General features: G+C 39.4%; 1 protein-coding gene across 4 annotated transcripts in view; it reads right to left on the reverse strand.

The window, feature by feature from the left end:
• FUT8 (fucosyltransferase 8) overlaps window positions 1-23,762 on the reverse strand; it is a 230,499-nt gene that overhangs the window by 86,674 nt on the left and 120,063 nt on the right. For 3 of the 4 annotated variants that reach the window (XM_075192545.1, XM_075192547.1, XM_075192546.1), the window contains one exon: window positions 6,334-6,452. The exons of the other annotated variant lie outside the window; for it this stretch is intronic. In XM_075192545.1, coding sequence (XP_075048646.1) covers window positions 6,334-6,452 — 119 coding nt within the window. The remainder of the gene's footprint in view (window positions 1-6,333; window positions 6,453-23,762) is intronic. 4 annotated transcript variants of the gene reach the window in all.

Raw genomic sequence — 23,762 nt, forward strand, 5'->3', positions numbered from 1 at the left:
CTATTCTGCTGTCAGGAAAATATCCAAGAATTTTCTCATTCAAGTGATGAGTGTTGAACTGCTTTCCACACTCCTCTCATTATTTACAAAATGTTTACATATGACCTCTCACTTGCTTTGCACTACCTGTCTTTGAAGGTGAGTTCCTAAACCTGTAAATCTGGCATCTGTTAGAATCCATTGTTTTTTCAGCAGTGACATTCCTTTTCTTCTTAAGTTTGGGCTTAGCCACCATGACTGGTGGTTCTTGACAGGCAATGACCTTGTTCATAGAGACCTTCTTGTAGCTCCACTTCCTTAGTATCACGCGCCGGGTGTTCAGGCAGCGCACCTGACACCCGGCAGACTTACCTGTCATCGGCGCTCCGCTTCCCGCTGGGCACCGCCATCTTGGATTCGGGTCTGCGCATTACACTAATTCCCTGCTCACTGCTGATTGGCCCTTTTCCCTGGCGGCAAGTTTAAAAGGCACCTCCTCTCTATCTTCAGTGCCTGTTCTTTGTGTTACCTACTGGTGATAGAAGTGGCTTCCTGTTACTTTCCAGCTATTTACCTCCATTCTGGACTGCAGAGCCGACGCTCATCTTCGGACATCTCCACTACATTTGTCTTCAGAGCTGACGCTCATTCTCCTGAACTTTCACCACATAGTGGTCTGCAGAGCTGACGCTCACTCTACTGAACTCTCCGCCACATAGTGGCCTGCAGAGCGGAAGCTCACTCTACTGAACTCTCCGCCACATAGTGGTCTGCAGAGCTGATGCTCACTCTACTGAACTCTCCGCCACATAGTGGTCTGCAGAGCTGACGCTCATTCTCCTGAACTCTTCGCCACATAGTGGTCTGCAGAGCTGACGCTCATTCTCCTGAACTCTCCGCCACATAGTGGCCTGCAGAGCTGACGCTCATCTCCAGTCATCTCCTCTACATTTGTCTTCAGAGCTGACGCTCATTCTCCTGAACTTTACACCACATAGTGGTTTACAGAGTTACACCGATCTGCATTATCTTCATTGTCATTTCTTATTGTATTGACCATCCTTCCTACGGCACTACTGCCTGTAGTCTTCCCAGGGACTTCCGTACAGTGCTCTAGTAGGGACCGCGGCCTGCGAGGTAGACGCAGCTAAGTCCATACCGCTTTGCGGCGGTTCCTGGTGAACACAGTCTCCTCGTTAGACTCCGCGCCCTGTTGGAGTAGTGCCAAACTGTTCGAATCTCTTGGTTTTGCTACATCTGCCGAGTCTCCTCGTAAGAACCGTGACACTTAGGAGTTTCAACTGGAGATCATGAGTATGCCATCTTGCCCACAGGACTGTCCCTATGGTGGATGAGAACATACCCATCAATTTCAGGCCCTTTTTTATTGCAACTTGTCTCTGAGCTTGCAGCTGACAAGCTAGGGACTTGGTTTTTATACACCGTTCTTGTGACAATTACACTCTGCCTTGTATAATGCATATCTGGACACTCCCGAATCTAATCTTTTGTGATGGGATAAGATGACTTTGGACTGAGAACAAGTTGAAGTCATGCTGATTCAGAAACTGTATTAGTCAGTCTTCAAACGGACATTGTCAAGCGGATGCATTTGCTACTTAGTCAGACAAGGAAGCATCTTCAACTCTGAATATGACGTACATTTGCGTGCAACTTTTTAAATTACACTTCTGTTATACTCTAAATCAGGCTGTGATGATACTGGGTTTATCTGGCCCAATTCTACCCACTTCACGCTGGCTGGCCACCCATGGTGGTGCCTTACTATGCCAGGGAATCCAACCAAATACCTTCTAGGGTTCTTATAATCACTCAGGCAAATGCAGTTAGAAGGTACAACAATACATTTATTGTAACAAAAACAAAAATCACTAGAATAGTATATAGACACAGTAAATAAATGCCAGACAGGTTTACCACATTATCTGTCCCTTATCCCACACTAGCTGGAGGAGTTACAGTCACCTGACTGTCCTGAATTGCAGAATCCAAAACCCATGGATTTCTTTCAGCCGCAGTTGTAGTCCACTGGCAGAGAATGGAAACTTAACACCAGTTACCCTGCATCTTCAAAGGACCCAATCCATTGAATGAATACCCCTCCTCCCCTCGAGTAGGTACTTATATCCAAGGTCAAATCTCCACACTGCTTTCCCCTCCCTGGGCAAACCCCTGGCTTTCTCCCTCTTAAACATTGGTGGGTGCTGAACTAGGGGGTTGGAGGGGGGATTGAAAATGAGCTGTAAATCCACAGGGGCTCCCGTGCTGGGTTCCAGACAAAATGTCTGCACTAGACCCCACCTCCACAGGGTCTCCAGCTGTTCCATGCTTCCTGTAGAGAAAGGAGGGGGAGAATGAATGCAGCTCCAACCCCCTCAACCTGTATCCTGGACACCACCGTAACCCTTCCCATAACCAACATGGCTTCACTTTAAGAACAATGAACAGCTTCAATGCAATATCAACAGGATATAATAAACAATATACATTTTTTACAATTAGTAACATATAGTAAAAAGGTACAATGTACCCTTATCCAAATGTAATTAGACACACTTGGGGGACATGGGGGGATAAAAAGCACATATTCAACGGTGTCGTCACACAGGCCCATAGTGTTTATGTGTGTTTTTCACATGCATTTGAGTAAAAATAAATAAATTAAAAAAAATGCTATACGAGTGGGCAAACAACCTTACTCTGTCCGGCGATCCAGGCATATCCTGAACTGAACTGAATTGGGAGAGAGTGTTACAGGCACAACAAAAAGGAAAATGACCAGCACATATAAGCTATTCAAGCTATTCATCCATTTAATGTACAGTAACCTCACTTTGTGGGCTCTATAATGCAATTATTAATATTGCTCTAGCAGGTGCCCCTTTCTTTTTTCATTTATGATTTGGATGCCTAGGAGCAAGGGCTGTATAGAAGACAGCAATCCTTTTTTCATTTATGATTTGGATGCCTAGGAGCAAGGGCTGTATAGGAGACAGCAATCCCACTGAAGATGGAAGTGGTTATTATAATCTTTGGACTTCAGGACTCCATGTTTCTGACATTTATAGAATGATATGAATAATCTTCGATCATCATCATCATTTATTTATATAGCGCCAGCAAATTCCGTAGCGCTTTACAAATGGGAACAAACATTTATAAGACAATACTGGGCAATACATACAGAGAGAGGTAAGAGAGAAAGAGGTAAGAGGGCCCTGCTCGCAAGCAACAATTAGAGCTTGAAACACAGGGGCATGTGCTACATTATATTGCTCAGCAGAGGAAGAACGGTTTGCAAAGAAAATCAATCTAGCCACTGCGTGCAAAATAGATTGTAGGGGTTCAAGTCTGATTTTGGAAAGACATGTAAGGAGGGAATTGCAATAGTCGATGCGAGAGTGGATGAGTGCATGAATTAAGGTTTTTGCAGTGTCTTGTGTGAGATATGTGCGTATTCTGGAAATGTTCTTTCTATGTATGTAATACAATTTAGCTATAGAGTCGATGTGGGGAATAAATGATAGTTGTGAGTCAAGGATTACACCTAGACAGCGAGCTTTTAGGGTGGGATTTATGGTCAGGTTATCAAAAGAATTAGAAATGTCAGGCAGGAAGCTTCTTTTTTGAGTGGGAATATTATTAATTCAGTTTTTGAAAGACTAAGTTTGAGTTGACAAAAAAACATCCAAGATGAAATGACAGAAAGACAGTCAGTAACGCGAGACAACACAGATGGTGAAAGATCAAGAGAGGATAGATAGGTTTGTGTATCATCCGCATAGAGATGATACTGAGATCCAAAGGAGCTTATTAGTTTTTCAAGAGAAGTGGTGTAGATAGAGAATAGCAGAGAACCTAGGACTGAGCCTTGTGGTACTCCAACTGATAAAGGAAGCGAAGCAGAGGTGGATCCAGAGAAATTAACACTGAAAGAGCGAATAGATAGGTAGGATGAGAACCAAGATAGGACAGTGCCTTCAAGACCTAGGGATTGTAGCGTTTGCATGAGGAGAGAGTAGTCAACAGTGTCAAATGCAGCAGAGAGATCCAGGAGAATTAGAAGAGAGTAATGGCCTTCACTTTCTGCTGTGATCAAATCATTGACAACCCTGGTCAGCGCAGTCTCTGTGGAGTGTTGAGAGCGAAAGCCTGACCGAAGAGAATCCAGTAGGTTGTTTGCTGTAAGAAAGTGTGTGAGGCGAGTGTAGGCAATTCTCTCAAGAAAAGGGGCATGGGATCTGAGAGATGGAGCGGTAATTTTTTATTTATTTTTTTAAATAGGAATAATCACTGCATGCTTGAATTATGATGGAAAAATAGCTAGAGGTGGAATAAGCACAGGACACAGGGACCTACCAATTTATGAGTGAATGGAATAAAGAGGACAGGAGGTAGAGTAGGAAGAAGAGAAGAGAGTAGAAACTTCCTCTTCATTTGTGGGATCAAATCAAGAGAGTGTCAGAGGGTGCTACTAAGGAATTGAGTCGATTGCTTGTCGAGGGAGATGATACCATTTCGAGTCCGATATCTATTTTGTCCTTGAAATAGGAAGCAAGATCCTTGGGACTGATGGTAGTCGGAGGGTTTGGGGTGGGAGTATTAAGAGGAGATTTTAATGTGTTAAAAAGGCGTTTGGAGTTAGAAGCCTGTACATAGATAAGAGATTGGAAGTAAGTTTTTTTTTTTCAGTGTCCAGAGAATTTGTATAGGAGTGGTAGATACCAGTATATGTGATGAATTCATTAGAGGTACAAGATTTACGCCAGTAACGTTATGCTTTACGAGAAAGTTTTTGTAGAGTTCGTGTTACTTTACTGTGCCACGGTTGGCAATGAAGTCTATGTGGAGCATGTAGTGTCGCTGGAGCCACTTGATTAAGGGTTTGGTGAAAATGGGGTACTGCCTGATCAGGGGAGGAGAATGTAGAAATTGGGGAGAGAAGGTGTTGGAGACAGGTGGAAAACTGTTGAAGATCAATAGAGTTGATATTCCTGCGGTTGTGAGGAGGCTTGGAAGAGTTTTACATGGGGGAGGGTAAAGAACTGTGGGTGAGCGAGCAGCTAATAAAGTGATGATCCGAGAGGGGAAAAGGAGTGTTAAGGAAATCAGAAACTGAGCATAATCTAGAGAAAACAAGATCAAGACAGTGGCCATCCTGAGGATCAGCGGATTCAATCCACTGGGAGAGATCAAGTGAGGATGTTAGAGAGAGTAGTTTGGAAGCAGTATTGGAACATGAATTAGAGATAGGGATGTTGAAGTCACCCATGATAATGGTGGGGATGTCAGAGGATAAGAAGTGAGGGAGCCATGCAGAGAAGTGTTCAAAAAATTGTTGGTGTGGTCTAGGGGGCTATAGATGACAGCAACACGCATAGAGAACGGGTTAAAAATCCTAACAGCATGTACTTCAAAAGATGTGAACGTGAGTGATGGGACATTTGGTAGAACTGTGAACGTGCACTGTGGGGAGAGAAGTCATCCAACCCCACCTCCTTGTCTGCCTCCTGGTCTGGGTGAAATGGAGACCACCATGTGAAAGAGCTGCAGGTGAGGCAGTGTCTGCTTGCTTGAGCCATGTTTCTGTTATTGCTAGAAGGTTGAGGTTGTTTGAGAGGAAGAGATCGTGTACGAAGGTAAGTTTGTTACAAACATAGCGTGCATTCCAAAGGGCACATTTAAAGGACTTTGGAAGAGAGGGGAGACAGGTGATGTGTTTGAGGTTTCCTGGATTTCGGTAGCGTTCAGATATATGTGTATGTGAGAAGTGCGGGGGACCTGGATTAGGTGATAGATCACCAACTAATAGAAGCAGGGAGGAAGAAAGGTAGGAAAGATGATTGTGTCCCATTAGTTTCTTGCGACAGGGTGAGGCTGTTATAACTATTGAATTTAAATAGGTAAAGAGTTCATGAGTGTTAACTAGAGGTGAGTGAAGTAATGAAGGGGCAATGTGGACAGAGGTTTGTGTTGCAGGATGGGTGAGGGATGATATAGTCATTAAAGAATGCCATGAAAAAAAATAAAAAAAAATATTTTGCAAAGCATTGGAATTTGTGAGTAAAATAGCAAAAATAAGGGAATTAAAAGAATTACCTAATTGCAATGTCCTGTGTATATATTAATCTTATGAGTTCTATATATAGCTGTTTTATATATTAAGGTTTCTGGAACAGGTGTTGATATAGAAATATAGCATTAAAACATTATAGATTTAATATAAAAAATAATGAACACAGAATCTCACGAAAGGTGGCTTTTGTTTCATTGTGCATAATTTTATTACTACAAATCTACTATTCAATAGCTGTAAATTCACTCGTGACTTACCAGCACTACTGGATTGTTGCTTATACATCTCTATCTGTTCTTTGGCCTTCAAAAGCTGCTCCTCTAGCGCTCGTATCCTACCTGCCGCAGCTCCTGGCTCGACTGGACCTTCTGATATCCTAAAAAACATACAGCCAATATGACAGGAATGAATATCTACTACCTGTACTCTCTAGGCCTCATATCAGAATACTGCAAAATGCAGCAAACCACAAAGTCCGTGGATATACAGTATATATTATAAATACCTGCAAAACTGGTATAATATTTGGTCAATTAGTTTAACCCCCAACTGCCGTATGTCATAGTAAAACATTGGGGAAGGGCATGATATGTGTAATTATATATATATATATATATATATATATATATATATATATATATATATATATATATATATATATATATATATATATATATACACATATACCCACACACACGTGTATATATATATATATACACACACATATATATATATATATATATATATATATATATATATATATATGTGGGTGGGTGTGTGTGTGTATGTACATATATATATATATTTATTTTGTAACAAGAGACAGGCAGGGAGCCTCAATGTGTATTATCAATTGTATAGTATAGATAAATGTAATATATTGCGTACCATGAGGTAATAGTAGATCATCAAGTCAGAGACAGGGAATCCTCCTCATAGACTATTCCTCCCAATTTCTCAAGATTCAGGCAATGTGGAAAGAGAAGCAACATGGAGTAGTATTGCAAAACAGTTGAACCAACACCACTGGTGGATAAATATCACCTATTGACATCAGGCTTCCTTAATGTGATTCAACACAAATGCCCCAGGTGAAGATAAATATAATATAGGGAACACCCATGTGGAACAACCATATACAAAGTTATAAACTGCGTACCAGATGGTCACCATGTAATTGCTTCTTGTAGATCAAATGTAAAATATTTCCAGAAATAGTAATGCTCCTGAGGAAGTCCCGTTTTTACCGGGACGAAACGCGTCAAGCTTACTCTTGCCAGTGATTATCTTCTTACCTTGATGTAAGTGCATTAATACCTTCTTTAATAAATTGCTATTGTTTTTTATACCATACCTTTTTTCTTGTTATTACCGCCGCCACACAACGAGGCTGGGATGGAAATATTTTACATTTGATCTACAAAAAGCAATTACATGGTGACCATCTGGTACGCAGTTTATAGCTTTATATATGGTTGTTCCACATGGGTGTTCCCTATATTATATTTATCTTCACCTGGGGCATTTGTGTTGAATCACATTAAGGAAGCCCGATGTCAATAGGTGATATTTATCCACCAGTGGTGTTGGTTCAATTGTTTGGCAATACTACTCCATGTTGCTTTTCTTTCCACATTGCCTGAATCTTGAGAAATTGGGAGGAATAGTCTATGAGGAGGATTCCCTGTCTCTGACTTGATGATCTACTATTACCTCATGGTACGCAATATATTACATTTATCTATACTATACAATTGATAATACACATTGAGGCGCCCTGCCTGTCTCTTGTTACAGTGTCTACCCTTATCCGGACTAACCATCTGGCTGCAGGTCACCGTGGCTGCCGCTCATAATTGAGCCTAACTACACATCTGGAACTTTCCGTTATCTGGATATCATATCTATAATTGACATTTATATTTCTGTATTACGTTGTGGTTATTCGCGCCATTTTCTATAATTTTTTTTCTATATATATATATATATATATATATATATATATATATATATATATACACATATATATACACACACATACACACAAACTTGCGAGCAGGGCTTTCTCACCTCTGTCTGTTTTACCCAGATTGTTTATTAGTTTATTATGTTTGTCCCCAATTGTAAAGCGCTACGGAATATGTTAGCGCTATATAAATAAATAGATGATGATAGATATATATATATACACACACACACACACACACACACACACACACACACGTTAACCCGTGCATGATACTCATGCATTCTAGTCAAATCAAGCTACTTAAGGTGTTAAAAGGGTTCTTGTCATGCATTTTGGCCATAGCCCAGGCCTCAACCACCAACCACTCCCCACTGTCAGCCCCGGCAACCACCAACCACTCCCAACTGTCACTTCTCCTTCAAGAAATATATATATATTTTTTTTAAATCTTTATAAACACTTTTAACAATTAACAAATTAAATTAACAAATTATAAACATCTTAGTATACCAAATTTCAGCCCTTTCTGAATTTTTTTTCCCACACACACTAAGAATTTAGTAGGTCAGTGTATAACTCTGCCCAGCAGGTAGCGCTGCAGCTTGGTTTTATTTTTTCCACACACAGACAGACTAACACACGCCACTAGACATTTATATTATAGATATATATATCTATCATCATCTATTTATATAGCGCCAACATATTCCATAGCGCTTTACAATTGGGGACAAACATAATTAACTAATAAACAAACTGGGTAAAACAGACAAAATATATATATATATATATATATATATATATATATATATATATATATATATATATATAGTGACTGGATCACTCATAAATAACTTCTGGTAAAAATGTATTTAAAGGAAATAGCACAGGGCGCTTATTTATATAATTGCACAAGCACTTATTTTTGATATTGTGTATATTTTGAGATAGGAAATCATTATTTCTGAGACCAGGGTAGAAAATGTGTTTTTTCTGCTTAGCCTTTCTAGAGGAAATGTATTATGTCTGATGTATATATCTGATACAATGAGCCTTTGCTTACAAAGCCTTTGGTGTATTGTGATGTGGGAAATTTGCTTGTTTGGGTTTGTGGTGTTCTGTTGGAATGTGTATTCGGCGACTGTCTAAAGAAGGTATTCATGTCAGTCAGACCTTTTGACTTGCTAGTATGTATCCTGCCTCGGAAATAAGACGCAGGATATCACAACAAGGTTTTTAAGAATTTCATAGCTAAGTGTAAATATTATTGGCTTTGCAATGCATGTAAATCCATGTTTGTGTAAACAGGTTATATCCTGATGCTAAAAATAGCCTGTGTCTAAACTGTATAAAAAGGCACTAGCTTGTATTGGAAACTTGTTCTTCTGATTTTCATCTGACCTGATCACTGGTACCTCCAACCAGTGTGAAAGCAAATAAACATCACTTGCTTCAAAGACCTTCTTGAAAACATCTTCAGTATTGCTGTATTCCTGTGACCTGCAGATTAGACCCTAAATCTAATCCGTTCTCCGGCTGTCTCTGAGGTTTGGACCCAAGCTTTCCGGTACCACCGCTCTGCCTGCTACCCATGCAGCCCTGGTCAGTGTGATAGGCCAGGGGGATCCATCACAGCTTCCCTGATCCATAATAAGAGGTCAGGAGTGCCAGCCCAGGTACACTAGCAACGAGATACGCTAGAAGAGTCAGTTACCCAGAAAAAACCCGGTTCTGGATGTCGGTAAGGAGACCAATGGTGGTAGCCTTTGTAAGCCCCCCTACTGCGACAAGAGGGCGCATTTGGGATAACAAAAGGGAACGATGGCAAAGTAAGCCCAGCAGGTTCCCAGCTACAACATACAGGGTGGCATAGACGGTCCATCCTGTCACATACATATATACACACACGCATACATATATACACATACATACATATACATACACACACATAAACATACATACATACATACATATACATAGGCAACAGTGAAGCATGGTGGAGGTTGTTTGCAAGTTTTGTGCTGCATTTCAGCAAATGGGAGTTGGGGATTTGGTTAGGATTAATGGCGTCCTCCATGCTGAGAAATACAGGCAGGTACTTATCCATCGTGCAATACTATCAGGGAGGCGTCTGATTGGCTGTATGTTTGGGGTTGTTGTCTTGCTGCTTAATGAAGTTGGAGCCAATGTCATTAACAACTATCTTCAGTGTAAATAAGAACAAGGAGTCATCATCAGCTATTTATATAGCACCACTAATTCCGAAGCGCTGTACAGAGAACTCACTCGCATCAGTCCCTGTCCCATTGGAGTTTACAGTCTAAATTCCCTAACATACACACTCACCAAGGGAGACCAAGGTCAATTTAACAGCAGCCAATTAACCTACTAGTATGTTTTTGGAGTGTGGGAGGAAACTGGAGCACCCGGAGGAAATCTGAGCAAACACTGGGAGAACATACAAATTCCACACAGGTAGGCCATGGTCAGGAATCAAACTCATGATCCCAGTGCTGAGGGGCAGATGTGCCAATCACTAAGCCACCGTGCTCTGATCTCATCATCATTGAGTCTGTCTTGGATTACATGATGTGACAGAAGGATTTGAGCAACCCTACATCCACAGAAGATTTGTAGTTAGTTCTCCAAGATGTTTGGACCAACCTCTCTGCAGAGTTCCTTCAAAAACCCTGTGCAAGTGTACCTAGAAGAATTGATGCTGTTTGGAAGGCAAGGGTGGTCACACCAAATATTGATTGATTTAGATTTCTGTTCTGTTCATTCACTTTGCATTTTGTTAATTGATAAAAATAAATTATTAACACTTTTATTTTTGAGAGCATTCTTACATTTCAGCATTCTGTCCACATCTGCCTACAACTTTTGCACAGTATTGTATGTATAGAAACATTCAGAGAAAAAAAACAAAGATATTAAAGAAAATGGAAACAGCCCTACTTAGCAGGAGCTGAATTAATCTTGAAACTTCAACCAATGTCAAACAAAACAAAAAAAAATAAAACAAACAATACCAGACGAATAATGAACATACAATGTTTTGGATGTGTCTATATTTACTAGATATTTAGATGTGCAGTGCAGATGCTTCCACCTTTCACATATTAACAAAAGAAAGAAAACAGCTGCAATCACATTATGAAGCACTGTGAGGATATAATGGTTACTGCCTGCATGCTTTAAAAAGAGGTGATAAAGCAATTTACCAAACAGGGAAATTGATAAACATCCATGATCATCCCACAAATATCAAATGAGGTCAAAATAGTTTAACCTGACAAACCTGTCATGTGTCAATTTTGAGACAATGCAATATTGAAAACAAGCAAAAACCACATTCACGCATGAAAATAAAATTGGATATCAGACAACCACAAGCTCCAACAGGAACATTTAGGGCATGCTTCCACAGAATGTTTGAAAAATTCATATGGCCATAGGGATTATTGTTCTGTATGATCACATCAGGGCCAAGTTAAAAGAAACAAACTGGACATACTAAACATTTCTTCTACAGTCCTGTCCTGGCCAAAACTTGAGACTGACACAAATATTTTTTTTCACAAAGTTTGCTGCTTCAGTGTTTTTAGACCTTTTTGTCAGATGTTGCTATGGTATCCTGAAGTAAAATTACAAGCATTTCATAAGTGTCAAAGGCTTTTATTGACAATTACATAAAGTTTATGCAAAAAGTCAATATTTGCAGTGTTGACCCTTCTTTTTGAAGATCTCTGCAATTCGCCCTGGCATGCTGTAAATCAACTTCTGGGCCACATACTGAGTGATGGCCGCTCATTCTTGCCTAATAATTACTTGAAGATTGTCAGAATTTGTGAGTTTTTGTTTGTCCACCCGCCTCTTGAGGATTCATCATCATCATTTATTTATATAGCGCCAACATATTCCATAGTGCTTTACAATTGGGGACAAACATAGTAAACTAATACACAAACTGGGTAAAACGGACAAAGAGGTGAGAAGGCCCTGCTCGCAAGCTTACAATCTATGGGAAGGATTGACCACAAGTTCTCAATGGGATTAAGGTATGGGGAGTTTCCTGGCCATAGACCCAAAATGTCAATGTGTCGATCGCCGAGCCACTTAGTTATCAATTTTGCCTTATGGCAAGGTGCTTCATCATGCTAGAAAAGGCATTGTTAGTCACCAAACTGTTCTTGGATGGTTGGGAGAAGTTGCTTTTGGAGGATGTTTTGGTACCATTCTTTATTCATGGCTGTGATCTTAAGCAAAATTGTGAGTGATCTCAATCGCTTTGCTGAGAAGCAATCCCACACATGAATGGTCTCAGGATGCTTTACTGTTGGCATGACACAGGACTGATGGTAGCGGTCACCTTTCCTTCTCCGGACAAGCGTTTTTCCAGATTCCCCATACAATCTGAAAGTGGATTCATCAGACTAACACAGTCCTCAGCAGTCTAATCCCTGTACCATTTGCAGAATATCAGTCTGTCTCTGATGTTTTGCCCAGAGAGAAGTGGCTTCTTTGCTGGCCTTTTTGACACCAGGTCATCCTCCAAAAGTCCAAAGCTCTTCACTGATGGTGCCCCGATCCCACAGCTGAATCAACTAAAGGAGACGGTCCTGGTGCTTGCTGAAAGTTTTTGGGCACCCTGCAGTCTTCTTCACAACTATTGAACCTCTCTCTTTGAAGTTTTTAATGACCCGATAAATGGATGATTTAGGTGCAATCTTACTAGCAGCAATATTGCCTGTGAAGCCCTTTTTTGTGCAAAGCAATGATGATTTCACATGTTTCCTTGCAGATAACCATGGTTAACAGAGGAAGAACAATGATTTCAAGCACCACCCTGCTTTTAAAGCTTCCAGTCTGTTATTTTAACTCAATCAGCATGACAGAGTGATCTCCAGCCTTGTATTGGTCAAGACTCTCACCTGTGTTAAGGAGAAAATCACTGACCTGATGTCAGCTGGTCCTTTGTGGCAGGACTGAAATGCAGTGGAAATGTTTTTGGGATAAAGTTTATTGTCATGGCAAAGAGGGACTTTGAAATTAATTGCAATTCATCTGATCACTCTTCATGATATTCTGGAGTATATGCAAATTGCAATCATAAAAACTGAGGCAGCAGACTTTGTGAAAAATAATATTTGTGTCATTCTCAAAACTTGTGGCCATGACTGCAGAGATCAAAGTATTTCTTGCAATATACTGAGCCACCACTTATATGGACTCCACAATAAAAAATAAAATCACTTAAAGCTTGCTAAACCATCCTCAAATCATGCATTAAAAAGGAACAATAATTCACCTATGAATAATCAACCTATATACATGTAAAGAGAACATTACACAGTTTGTTTGTGGTTTGCATTCCACTGTAGAACAAATTCAGAATAATTAAATGGATGCAAGTGGACAGGGCCTGCTTCATTACTACATACAGATGACAAAAGGTACAACAGGAGAGTGCAAAACCTGCTTTTTACCTATATTTTTTTTGTTTGATAACACAACAGATAATTACACACAATTTGACACACATGTACAGTAACATACACTTACAACAAGGCCCTTCTTTCAACCAAAGTCAGTAACTTCAGATATGTAATATATTTGATCAGAAAAAAAAAAAAAAAAATCGGACAAAGAATATAACGTAAGCCAGTGAAAAAAGCTTTGGGACGGGGACCAGACAGAGATGCCCCTTATCCCCTGTGCTGTTTGCATTAGCTATAGAGGTCCTGGCATGTTTCATTTGAGTTCATCCTCATATTGTTGGGCTTCTGTTGGGAAGTGCTCTGGACTCTACAGCTCTTTACACTGATGATATGCTTTTATTTTTGTCTGATTCAAATGCCTCTCTTGACCATCTTCTTAGTTCGTTTGATGGACTTGGACATATTTCAGGCCTACTGGTTAACGTACACAAATCATGTGTTTTTCTGCTTCACGGTGTGATACTCTCTGACACATCTGATTTGACACTTCTTGAAATAGACACTGCGTCTCAAGTATCTTGGGATATGGGGAACCAGCTTTTTATCTAGATTTGTTTCTTTGAACCTTGACCCAGTTACAGAATATTTTAATGCCAGATCACGCATTTGGAGAAAAACTTCCCCTTACTGTTACGGGTAGGATTAATTTATTTAAAATGGTTGTGTTGCCAAAGTATTTATATATATTCCAACTCCCACGACCCCAAACACCTTCATCATCAATAACCTCACTAGTGATCGGAGTTCGTTCTGCATCCAATTTGCTATGGCTAGATGACTCCTCTCCTATCCAGGATTCCTCAGAAGAATTCTTTAGCAATAGTGCCCATGCTGTGGCTGCTCCTGCTGCTTGTGTTGGATCTTCAACATAAAAGCAGACCAAGAAGAGGACTACTAGTAGTTTACAACAATTGACTGTTAAACAATCCTTAGCAAGCATGAAAGCTGTCACCCAGTCACAAAGCGGATCACAGACGCCATGGCGACTATGCTAGTATTAGATCTGCGTCCAATAACCACTATTAAGGCTGCTTGTTTTAGACAGTTAATTGAAGGCTTGTGGCCCCGTTACCAAATTCCATCACATCATCATTTTACTAGACAAGCAATTCCTCACCTGTAACAGGAGGTTAAAAAAAAAGAAAATTACTGGGCTACAAAACGTCATTTTACCCACTGTACTCTTAACCTCAGATAAGTCGAGAACGGGAACTGGGCAAACTAAAGATTATATGACTGTGGTTAGTAAATAGCCTTCAGCAGCAGGTACAGCAGCAGCATCTAACAAACAACTCCAGAGCTTTCAGAGGCAGGCTACTCTGTATCACCTGCTTCACTAAGAGGCATACTGCTGACAACCTGTGTGAAAAACTAAGGGATGTCATTACAACATAGCTTATCCCGCTTGGACTCTCCGGACGATAAGCAATTTCTGATAATGCCACCAATATTAGTGTTAGAGCATTAAAAGCGGGGAGAATTCCATCACATTCACTGTTTTGCTTACAAAATTAACTTGGTGGTACAGAGCTTTTTAAAAAATTACAGTGACACGCAGGAGATGTCTGTGAAATAATTTGGGTCATTTTCGGCATTCTGCAACAGCATGTAGGAGATTGCAGCAGCTTCGAGAAGCATAGAATTTGAGGGGAATGTACTTTAGTCCAGCACTGTGGAGAATACTTTCCATTTTGCGCAAGGTGCTGAAACCACTCGAAGTAGTCACCTGTGAAGTGAGTTCAGACACTGCTAGCTTGAGTCAAGTGATTCCGCTCATTAGACTTTTCGAAAAGCAGCTAGAGAAATTGAAATGATGAGGTGAAACAAAGCAATTCTGCAAATTATGTCCGACTTGTAGATCAAGTACTTTATTCGCTTCGCCAGGATCCAAGAGTTATTAACATCTTGAAATCGGATCACAAAATTTTGGCAACTGTGCTTGATGCTAGGTTTAGGAGCTATGCCTTCTTTTTCTTTCCAACTGACCCAGATCTCAAGAGATGCAATGAGCTCCTGGTCAGCAAGTTGACAGCTTAAGTGGTACATGACACAACATCATCTCCTCCTTCAGATTCCCTGGCAACTGCTGCTAGGAAAAAAACTTAGCTGTCCCAAGAGACCCAGTGGTGATAAAGAGGAGTCAGCACAACATTTTGACATTTGGTCTGGTATAAAAGAATTGCCCAAAAATCGTGACAGCTCTACCATAAATTAAACTACAAATTCCACTAGGAAGGCAATTACATCAAAGTACAGAGACTTCTGTAATGGTGGATTCCAGCGAGAATGAATTAATATTGTGCAAGGATGATGTACACACGGATGAGGGTGAGGATGATGACAGTGTAGATTACAGGTGCTGGGATCTAGCTGAGAGAAGAGAGCTAGCTGATGCTGGTATGCTTTTTAATATTTTGGGTAGAATGGCATGTTGTAATTTTTTATTTTTCTACAGTAAACTTTCCCTTTATTAGAGAGGTGTTTTTTTCTTTACCAATGTAAAAGCTTATTTTTTGGATTTTATTTTCCCTGACTTAAACCACTATGCTCTTGAGCATAGGCTTTAGTAGACGACGTAGAAGGACTAGTATCATGACTGGAGCCAGCAGCTGGTTTCCATATGTATGGCGCTGAGCTATGTCACTGGAGACTGATAAGAGCAATGCAACCCCTTCTGTTTCTGTAATGATGCTGACCAATTGCACTGAACACTGCCAAGAACGATCCTACCCCCTCTGTGTCCATGAAATGGCGCCGGATCTCCGTTGAGGGCGGTACTTATGGAATCCAAAACTTGCGAGATTCAACGACACGCTGATGACGTTTTGCCTTGATTTCAGTTCCGAGGACCCGCAAGAATACCCAGCCCGTTCGGTACTCGGATTGCCTAAGTTCGGCGGGGCTGGGTTTTCAAAAAAACAGAGCCTGAGTATCCCTATTTATAAGTGGAAAGTGCTTGTTAACGCTACTGTCCAACATGAAAGATATATGTATACATGTAGGAAGGCTAAATCAAAGTACTGTAGAAAATGGTTAAGTTGGTATTTTTGTTTTGCTTTTTCCCTGTTGCTTGCTTGTGTTTTGTGTGTGTCTTGTTTATGGAAAATTTAAAAAATAAAAGGAAATAGAAGAAAAAAAAAAAAGCTTTGTCTCAATAAAGTAAACAATATTGTTTTCATTGCAAAAGATTATCTTGCACAATTTCAATTTTTTCAAAAAATACCTTTTGGTACAGACTCCAACATTTCCATGAAAATAATCCAGGCTTTTAAAAAATGTAAAAAACACTACTTTTAATTACTTAACTATCATGGTTTGTGTGTTGTTTTTTTTTCAATAAGAGTTGAGTGCAAAATTAAAAATAGCAAAGGCACAAAGAAAAAAACAAACCCTAAAAATAAAATAAGGTAGGGAAGGCTTAGTGTGACTGGATCACTTATAAATAGCTTCTGGTATGAATTTATTTAAAGGAAATAGCGCAGGGCGCTTATTTATATAATTGCCAATGTACTTATTTTTGATATTGTGTATATTTTGATATAGGAAATCACTTTCTGAGACCAGGGTAGAAAATTAGCTTTTTCTTTTTTAACCTTGCTAAAAGAAATGCCTTATTTCTGATGTATATATCTGATACAATGAGCCTTTGTTTAGAAAGTCTTTGTGTATAGTGATGTGGGGAAATGACTTGTTTGGGGTTTGTACCTTTCTTTGGGAATGTGTATTCTGCAACTGTCTGAAGAAAGTATTCATGTGAATTAGAACTTTTGACTTGCTAGATTTCCTGTGTCTAAAAACAAGATGCAGGACATCACAGCGTTTCTAGAATTTCACAGATAAGTGTAAATATTGTTAGCTTTGTAATGTATGTAAATTCATGTTTGTGTATACACACTGCATCCTGATTCTAAAAATAGCCTATGTCCAAATCAGTATAAAAAGCACTTTCTTGTACACTGAAATGTATCATTCTGATGTTCCATCTGACCTGATCACCTGGTACCTTCAACCAGTGTGAGAGCAAATAAACATAACTTGCTTCAAAGACCTGCTTGAAAACATCTTCATTATTGCTGTAACCTGTGACCTGCAGATTAGAACCTAAATTTAATCCATTCTCCAGCTGTTTCTGAGGTTGGACCCAGCTTTTCCGGTACCACCGCTCTGCCTGCTACCCTGCAGCTCTGGTCAGTGTGATAGGCCAGGGGGGATCCATCCACAGCACCCCTGATCCATAGTAAGAGGTCAGGAGTACACAGTAAACAGAAAATGTCAGCATAAACAGAATAAGTAATTGCCAATATTTCATCATGGAAAAACAAGCAACATGTCAGCTGACGTTCTTTTTAATTTATTGAAATATCAAAACCACAGAAGACATACTTGGTGGCAAGACAGACTTTTCCCTCTTATCTTTGGATAACTGAATGCTACTTCTAAAAACGCCTTCTAGCTTGTTGAAGAGAATTAATTGAAAGTCTTAATGTCTGGGAATAAAAGTAACCTCTAGATCAGAGTGGCTGCGATCAATTTTAATTGCGCTCAAAAGTTATGAGGGGAAAAAAGCCCTCAACAAATCTCATTATGCACTGTTACACTACAAATTGGCTAACAGCAACATATTCATTGAATTAAAATGGAGGGTAACACTTAATAAGCATTCCTTATCTAGACAGAAGTGACGAGAAGGATAGACACCCTGGAGGAATGGTGAATGGCTTATGAGATTTGATTAGCATAAAGATAGATATAAAAGTTTATAGGATTTATACTGGTTTTTAACATAAGTAAACTGAAGTCCTAAACACAATGGGCCTGAGTCATTAAGGCATGTCAAGCAAAAAAAAAAAAAAAGGAGTGGGTTTGTTTTTGGAAAAACCACGTTACAATGCAAGAGGTGCAAAATAGCGTATTATTATTAAAATACTGGCTGCTTTTCATGTAGCATACAAATATTTTAAAGCATTATTTTGACACTGTAATTTAAAGTTGATCTAGGACATGCCCTACCCAAACTATAAATCTGTCCCCACATTTTAAATGTACCTCCTCCAAAGCAACAAAAGCGGAAATAATAAGCCAGATAATGCCCTACTATTATAAACACATGAACACCTAATAATTGGCTGACATTTGATAAAGCTAAAAAATATATGACAACCAGTGGTCGATGTTGGGGTGTATACAGTGCTATGCCATACCGCCACTTCTCCTACTACTTTCATTTTAAAACTATCCAATTCAATTTACTTACATTTCCATTACATTTTTCATATTATCACTTCTAAATGTCCACTTCGACACTGATAACACGTGTATGTGCACAGTATAATCCATAGTTGCCAACATTGGCAGGTTAAGTTCCGGGAGGTCCAGGGGTCAGGTGGGTGTGTGGGGGGCGGGGCTCGAAGAATCGCACCGTTAGCCCCGCCCCCAAAGCTGTCACAACCTGTTTCGTCCAATAAAACAAGGGGGCGAGGCCACAATGACGTGGCCGTGACGCCGTTAAGCCCCGCCTCCTCCATTCACTTACCACCGCTGCCCGGGAATCGGGAGAATTGCCCTCTCTCCCGAGAGCCCGGGAGACTGACCCAGATTTCGGGAGTCTCCCGGATATTCCGGGAGAGTTGGCAAGTATGGTATAATCTAAAATTTTAGGTAAGCACATCAAACATGGATAACGAGTGAAGGGTTCTATAGCATAACTTATTATTATTGTTAATTTGCCCTAAACACGGGTTTGGCGGTTTTTCTGAAAATGAAAATAGTTGACATATGAAAGTTTCATGCATAGGACAAACATGCTGAAAATTGGGTAAATGCACATCCTATGTGATATCTATACTCCTTATATGATATAGTTTGTGAAAATGTAACTACCAATCAACTATGAAGGTGGTATCATTGAGGTACTCCATGACCAATATGCATGAACCACTGGTCATTGGTGAATTGATAGTCAGCAATCTCATGAATATTGGTTTGTTCCACAAAATGGCAGTCTGTGTAGGTGCCCCTCAATAGTTCATCTCGGTAAACTTCCCTACCCAATAATACATAGTACAAATCCCTAAAAATAAGAAAAAATGACTGTGCAGTGCAATGTATTCAAAGAGCTATTTATACTTTCTGTAACCTATAACTGAAACCTAATAAAAACCATTACTGAAAAAAGAAAACAAAAACAGCTATCTAAATTGTCCTTTCATAGTGTAAAGTAACTTGATAATTCTGTTGAACTCCTCTTAAAATCCAATCCAAAATCATAAAGCTAAACATTTCTACCAACAAAACTGCTTTGAGCTCTTTATCATTTAGGAAACATTTGTGGAAAATCCTTTAGTTTATTTGTCAGCTTGTGGAGAACGTGGCTATCTTCATGTTACATGCTTTAGAGATAGAATAAATCCAATTTCTTATACCTGAATAATCTTGTTTTCTGCTCATTAAAAACTACATGAACTACATTGGCAGTCAATAAGAGAACACTATGTGTAAAGGTCAAATAACATGAAAAAAAAATTGCTAGGTACTCAAATCAAAAATATTTCTATGGGGAAAACATTTATTAGGATTGATGCAATGAGCATGGAAAATTAAACAGAATACGTTTATAAACAAAAACAAAGCACAAAGGTACAAATCAGAGCTAAAAATATGGATTTCTAAACATTATTATTTCATAGGAGATAATATTTTATGTAGTCAGAATCGAAACAGGTTACGTACTCTGTCAAATATTCAGTGGAATCATAAGGAGCAGCTGAGTTAAAGGGCAACCAGACATATATTTTTAGTAAGAATCTAATGTTAGGTTGCAGCTTTCAAACAAATAAGTAAAAGTTACATTAACATAGAAGAACTTAAGAAATGTCCACCAAAACACATTTAATTATTAAACCACCGTCCTCCCTAAGTATCATAACGACAGTGGTACCAGAACACTGAATTTCTGAATCTCGGGTGGAGAGGGGTTTAATATTAGAAATGCATTTGGGTGGACATTTCTTAACAAGCTTTAAACTATATAATCATGCTATATGAGAGGAAGCTATCGTTGAAAACTCTAATATTCTCTTTTATGTTCAGAAGACTTCCTCCTCTGTTCGTCAACAGTGTAAACGCAGATCTGAGCACACAACAAAACGGGTTACTTTAATTGTTTGGTTTAACACTGGTGGCTCCTGAAACTAGCACACGTTCATGATTCTTGCTACATTGTATTTTAGGGGTAAACAATTAAATATAGCCATGTTTTTTTCTCCAGAGAAACAATTCGGAAAACATGATCAAGCAAAATCGTCAGGTCCTCTAGGAAGGATAGAGTTCTGATATCTCTGAAGCACTTTGTAATAAATAAGAGCATTGCACGGTAGCGTTTCATTTATATTAGAACTGGTGCATGGGGATGAGCTGGGATACAAAGCATATCATCCAACTTATCCCGATTTAGGCAGTATAGCCCTGAGTTGAGAGGACTGTCATTTGGATCATGACCTTTGTTCCATCCTAAGGACAGATGGAAGATGTGCCCTCTTGATGCCGCACGCACCAGCGGCAGGGGTATGCTGCATTGAAGGGGTGATTTTAAGGGAGGGGAAGAGGGCAAGGTTTAGCCCAACACTTTGGAAGCACTTCATGTGTAGCGCAACTACACCCCATGCCCGTGAGCATGCCACCACTGTCCTGATTAGAAAAGCAAAGTTTGGAGATGTGCATTAATTACTTTTTAAATTTAGTGTTTATAATTAAAATCCACTTGCCTCTAAACTACAGAGTACAAATTTGAATCATGTCTGTTTATTGGCTTGACTTGCTGTTAGCATGACTTAATGCTTTAAGATTTCCCAACAATGGCTTTATGTAGTTTCAAATTCACAATTGAAAAGAGACATTAGGTTTCAGACTGCTGCAAGCAAGATATTCCGGGGAACTCTTCTGCAGGTGTTTGGCTGCAAGTATGAAGGTATCAGCAGTTACTCAGAACCACAACAAAAATATTTTAAGATATACAGTTTCCGTAACAGGTGGTGATCTTTACAGTTTTTCGATAGAACATGTAGAATATATTTTTATAGGCAAAATAAGACACTTTCTTAGAACTGCATCTACATTACTGCTATCCTTGGGGGAATATAGTAGCTACTGTAATTTACGTTACTTCCCTGCCATCATGATAGTGTTAGACAGACACTTTGTGATAATGACTGAAAATAGTGTTTGAAGTCGATTGTTACTAAATGCAATGCAGACCAGGATAGTACACCAGTGTGGATCCACCAATGGAACACGCTAGACCAACAGAAATACGTTTCCTGGAGTTATATGAGTCATGCTTAACCACCTGGCCGTCTGACAGACAAAACTAGGTTTGGTGAATGCCAGGAGAAGTACTTCCTACCCGAATGCCTATTGCCAACTGTTAAGTTTGGTGGAGGAGAAATAATGGTCTGGGGCAGTGTTTTGTAGTTTGGTCGAGGGCCCTTGCACTTTAATGCTGGTAGTCCAAACAATAATATAAGTGAATGAATCTGTATGCACATACTTTCTGACAAATGTCTGCTTTTAGAGTCAATTTTTGTATAGCCTACAGAATTCATAACATAATTTCATCCTTAAAATTAAATTTTCTATGGAAACACCCATTAAGTACATAGTACCCTATTGTGTAGGGAAGCTTAGAGACACATTAATGAATGCTCTTCTAATGATCTGTTAACATGAGGACAAAAGAACAAAGTTCTTTCTGTGCTTTTATCAAGCATTGTTTTTCCATATGAACAAACCCTTAAGGTAGTTTGAGCAATTAAATACAACATCTCTGTCTAATTCAAAGTCAGTGTTTGATATAAATTACTGCTATCATACACAGGGTAGGTAACAAAGCTATATTATACTGTTCATATATAGGACATATTTACATCTCCTGTGACAGGACGGACCGCCTATGTCACCCTGTCTGTTGTTGCTGGGAAACAGCTGGGCTTACTTTGTCACCGTTACATTTTATTATCCCAAATGCGCCCTCTAACCGCAGTAGGAGGGGCTTACAAATGCTGCCACCACTGGACTCTTTTCTTCTGGGTAACTGACGCTGCGAGTGTACCTCATTACTGGTGTACATGGGCTGGTACTCCTGACTTCTTCTTATGGATCAGGGTTGCTGTGGTCCAAATCTCAGAAACCGCCGGGAACGGATTAGAGTTGGGTCTAATTTGTAGGTCACAGGGATAGAGAAGTTTCTAAGCAGGTCTTTGAAGCAAGTGATGTTTATTTGCTCACTCTGGTTGAAGGTACCAGTGAGCAGGTCAGATGAAACAAGAAAAACAACTTTCAATACAAAACAGTGCTTTTAATATAATTTTGAACACAGCCTCAGAGGGTAAGCCAGCCCCCTGAGGTCAGAGTTATTTTTAGTATCAGGATGCAATATGTTTACCCAAACATAGCCTTGCTTGCATGTAAAACCAACAATATTTACACTTATCTGTGATATCCTACACCTTGTTTTAGACACAGGAAATCTAATATCAAGTCTAATTAGACAATCCTGTGCCTTCAGGTGCTGGACCCTTCCCTAACACATCAAAATCTAATTAACATGATATTAACATGGGTCTTTTCTTCAGACAGTTGTAGAATACATATTCCCAAACAAAAGTTACAAAACCCCAAACAAGTCATTTCCCTATCAAAATACTTCCACAACAAAGGCTTATTGCTAGAGGAAATGCATTATTTCTGAGGTATATACCTGATGCAAAGTTAAAAAAAAACAAATTTCTTCCTATGGTCTCAGAATAAAGATATTTCCTTTACCAAAATACACACAATATAAAAAATAAGTACATTTGCAAATATATAAATAAGCGGCCTGCGCTAAATCCCCTTGTCCATACAGGCAACCAGTGTGCCATCTCCCCACAATTTGGTTCCTGGTTCCGCAGTCACTTAGGGTTATCGGAGGTGATCCAGAGGATCCGGCTCTTCCTGCCAATACAGTCCATCCGCATTGCTGTGAGCCATTCCTTGTTTGTGAATTATGTGAAAGTCATAAATCTGAAGAGCAATGCTCCAGCGTAACAATTTTCCAGAGCTGTGTTGTAGCCACTTTAAAGGATTATGATTAGTCACCACAGTAAAATGTTGTCCATACACATAAGGTTGAAGTTTTTTCACTGCCCACACAATGGCCAAACATTCCTTCTCAATTGTG

The sequence above is a fragment of the Mixophyes fleayi genome, chromosome 12 (genome assembly GCF_038048845.1).
Source record: "Mixophyes fleayi isolate aMixFle1 chromosome 12, aMixFle1.hap1, whole genome shotgun sequence".
NCBI lineage: Eukaryota > Metazoa > Chordata > Amphibia > Anura > Limnodynastidae > Mixophyes > Mixophyes fleayi.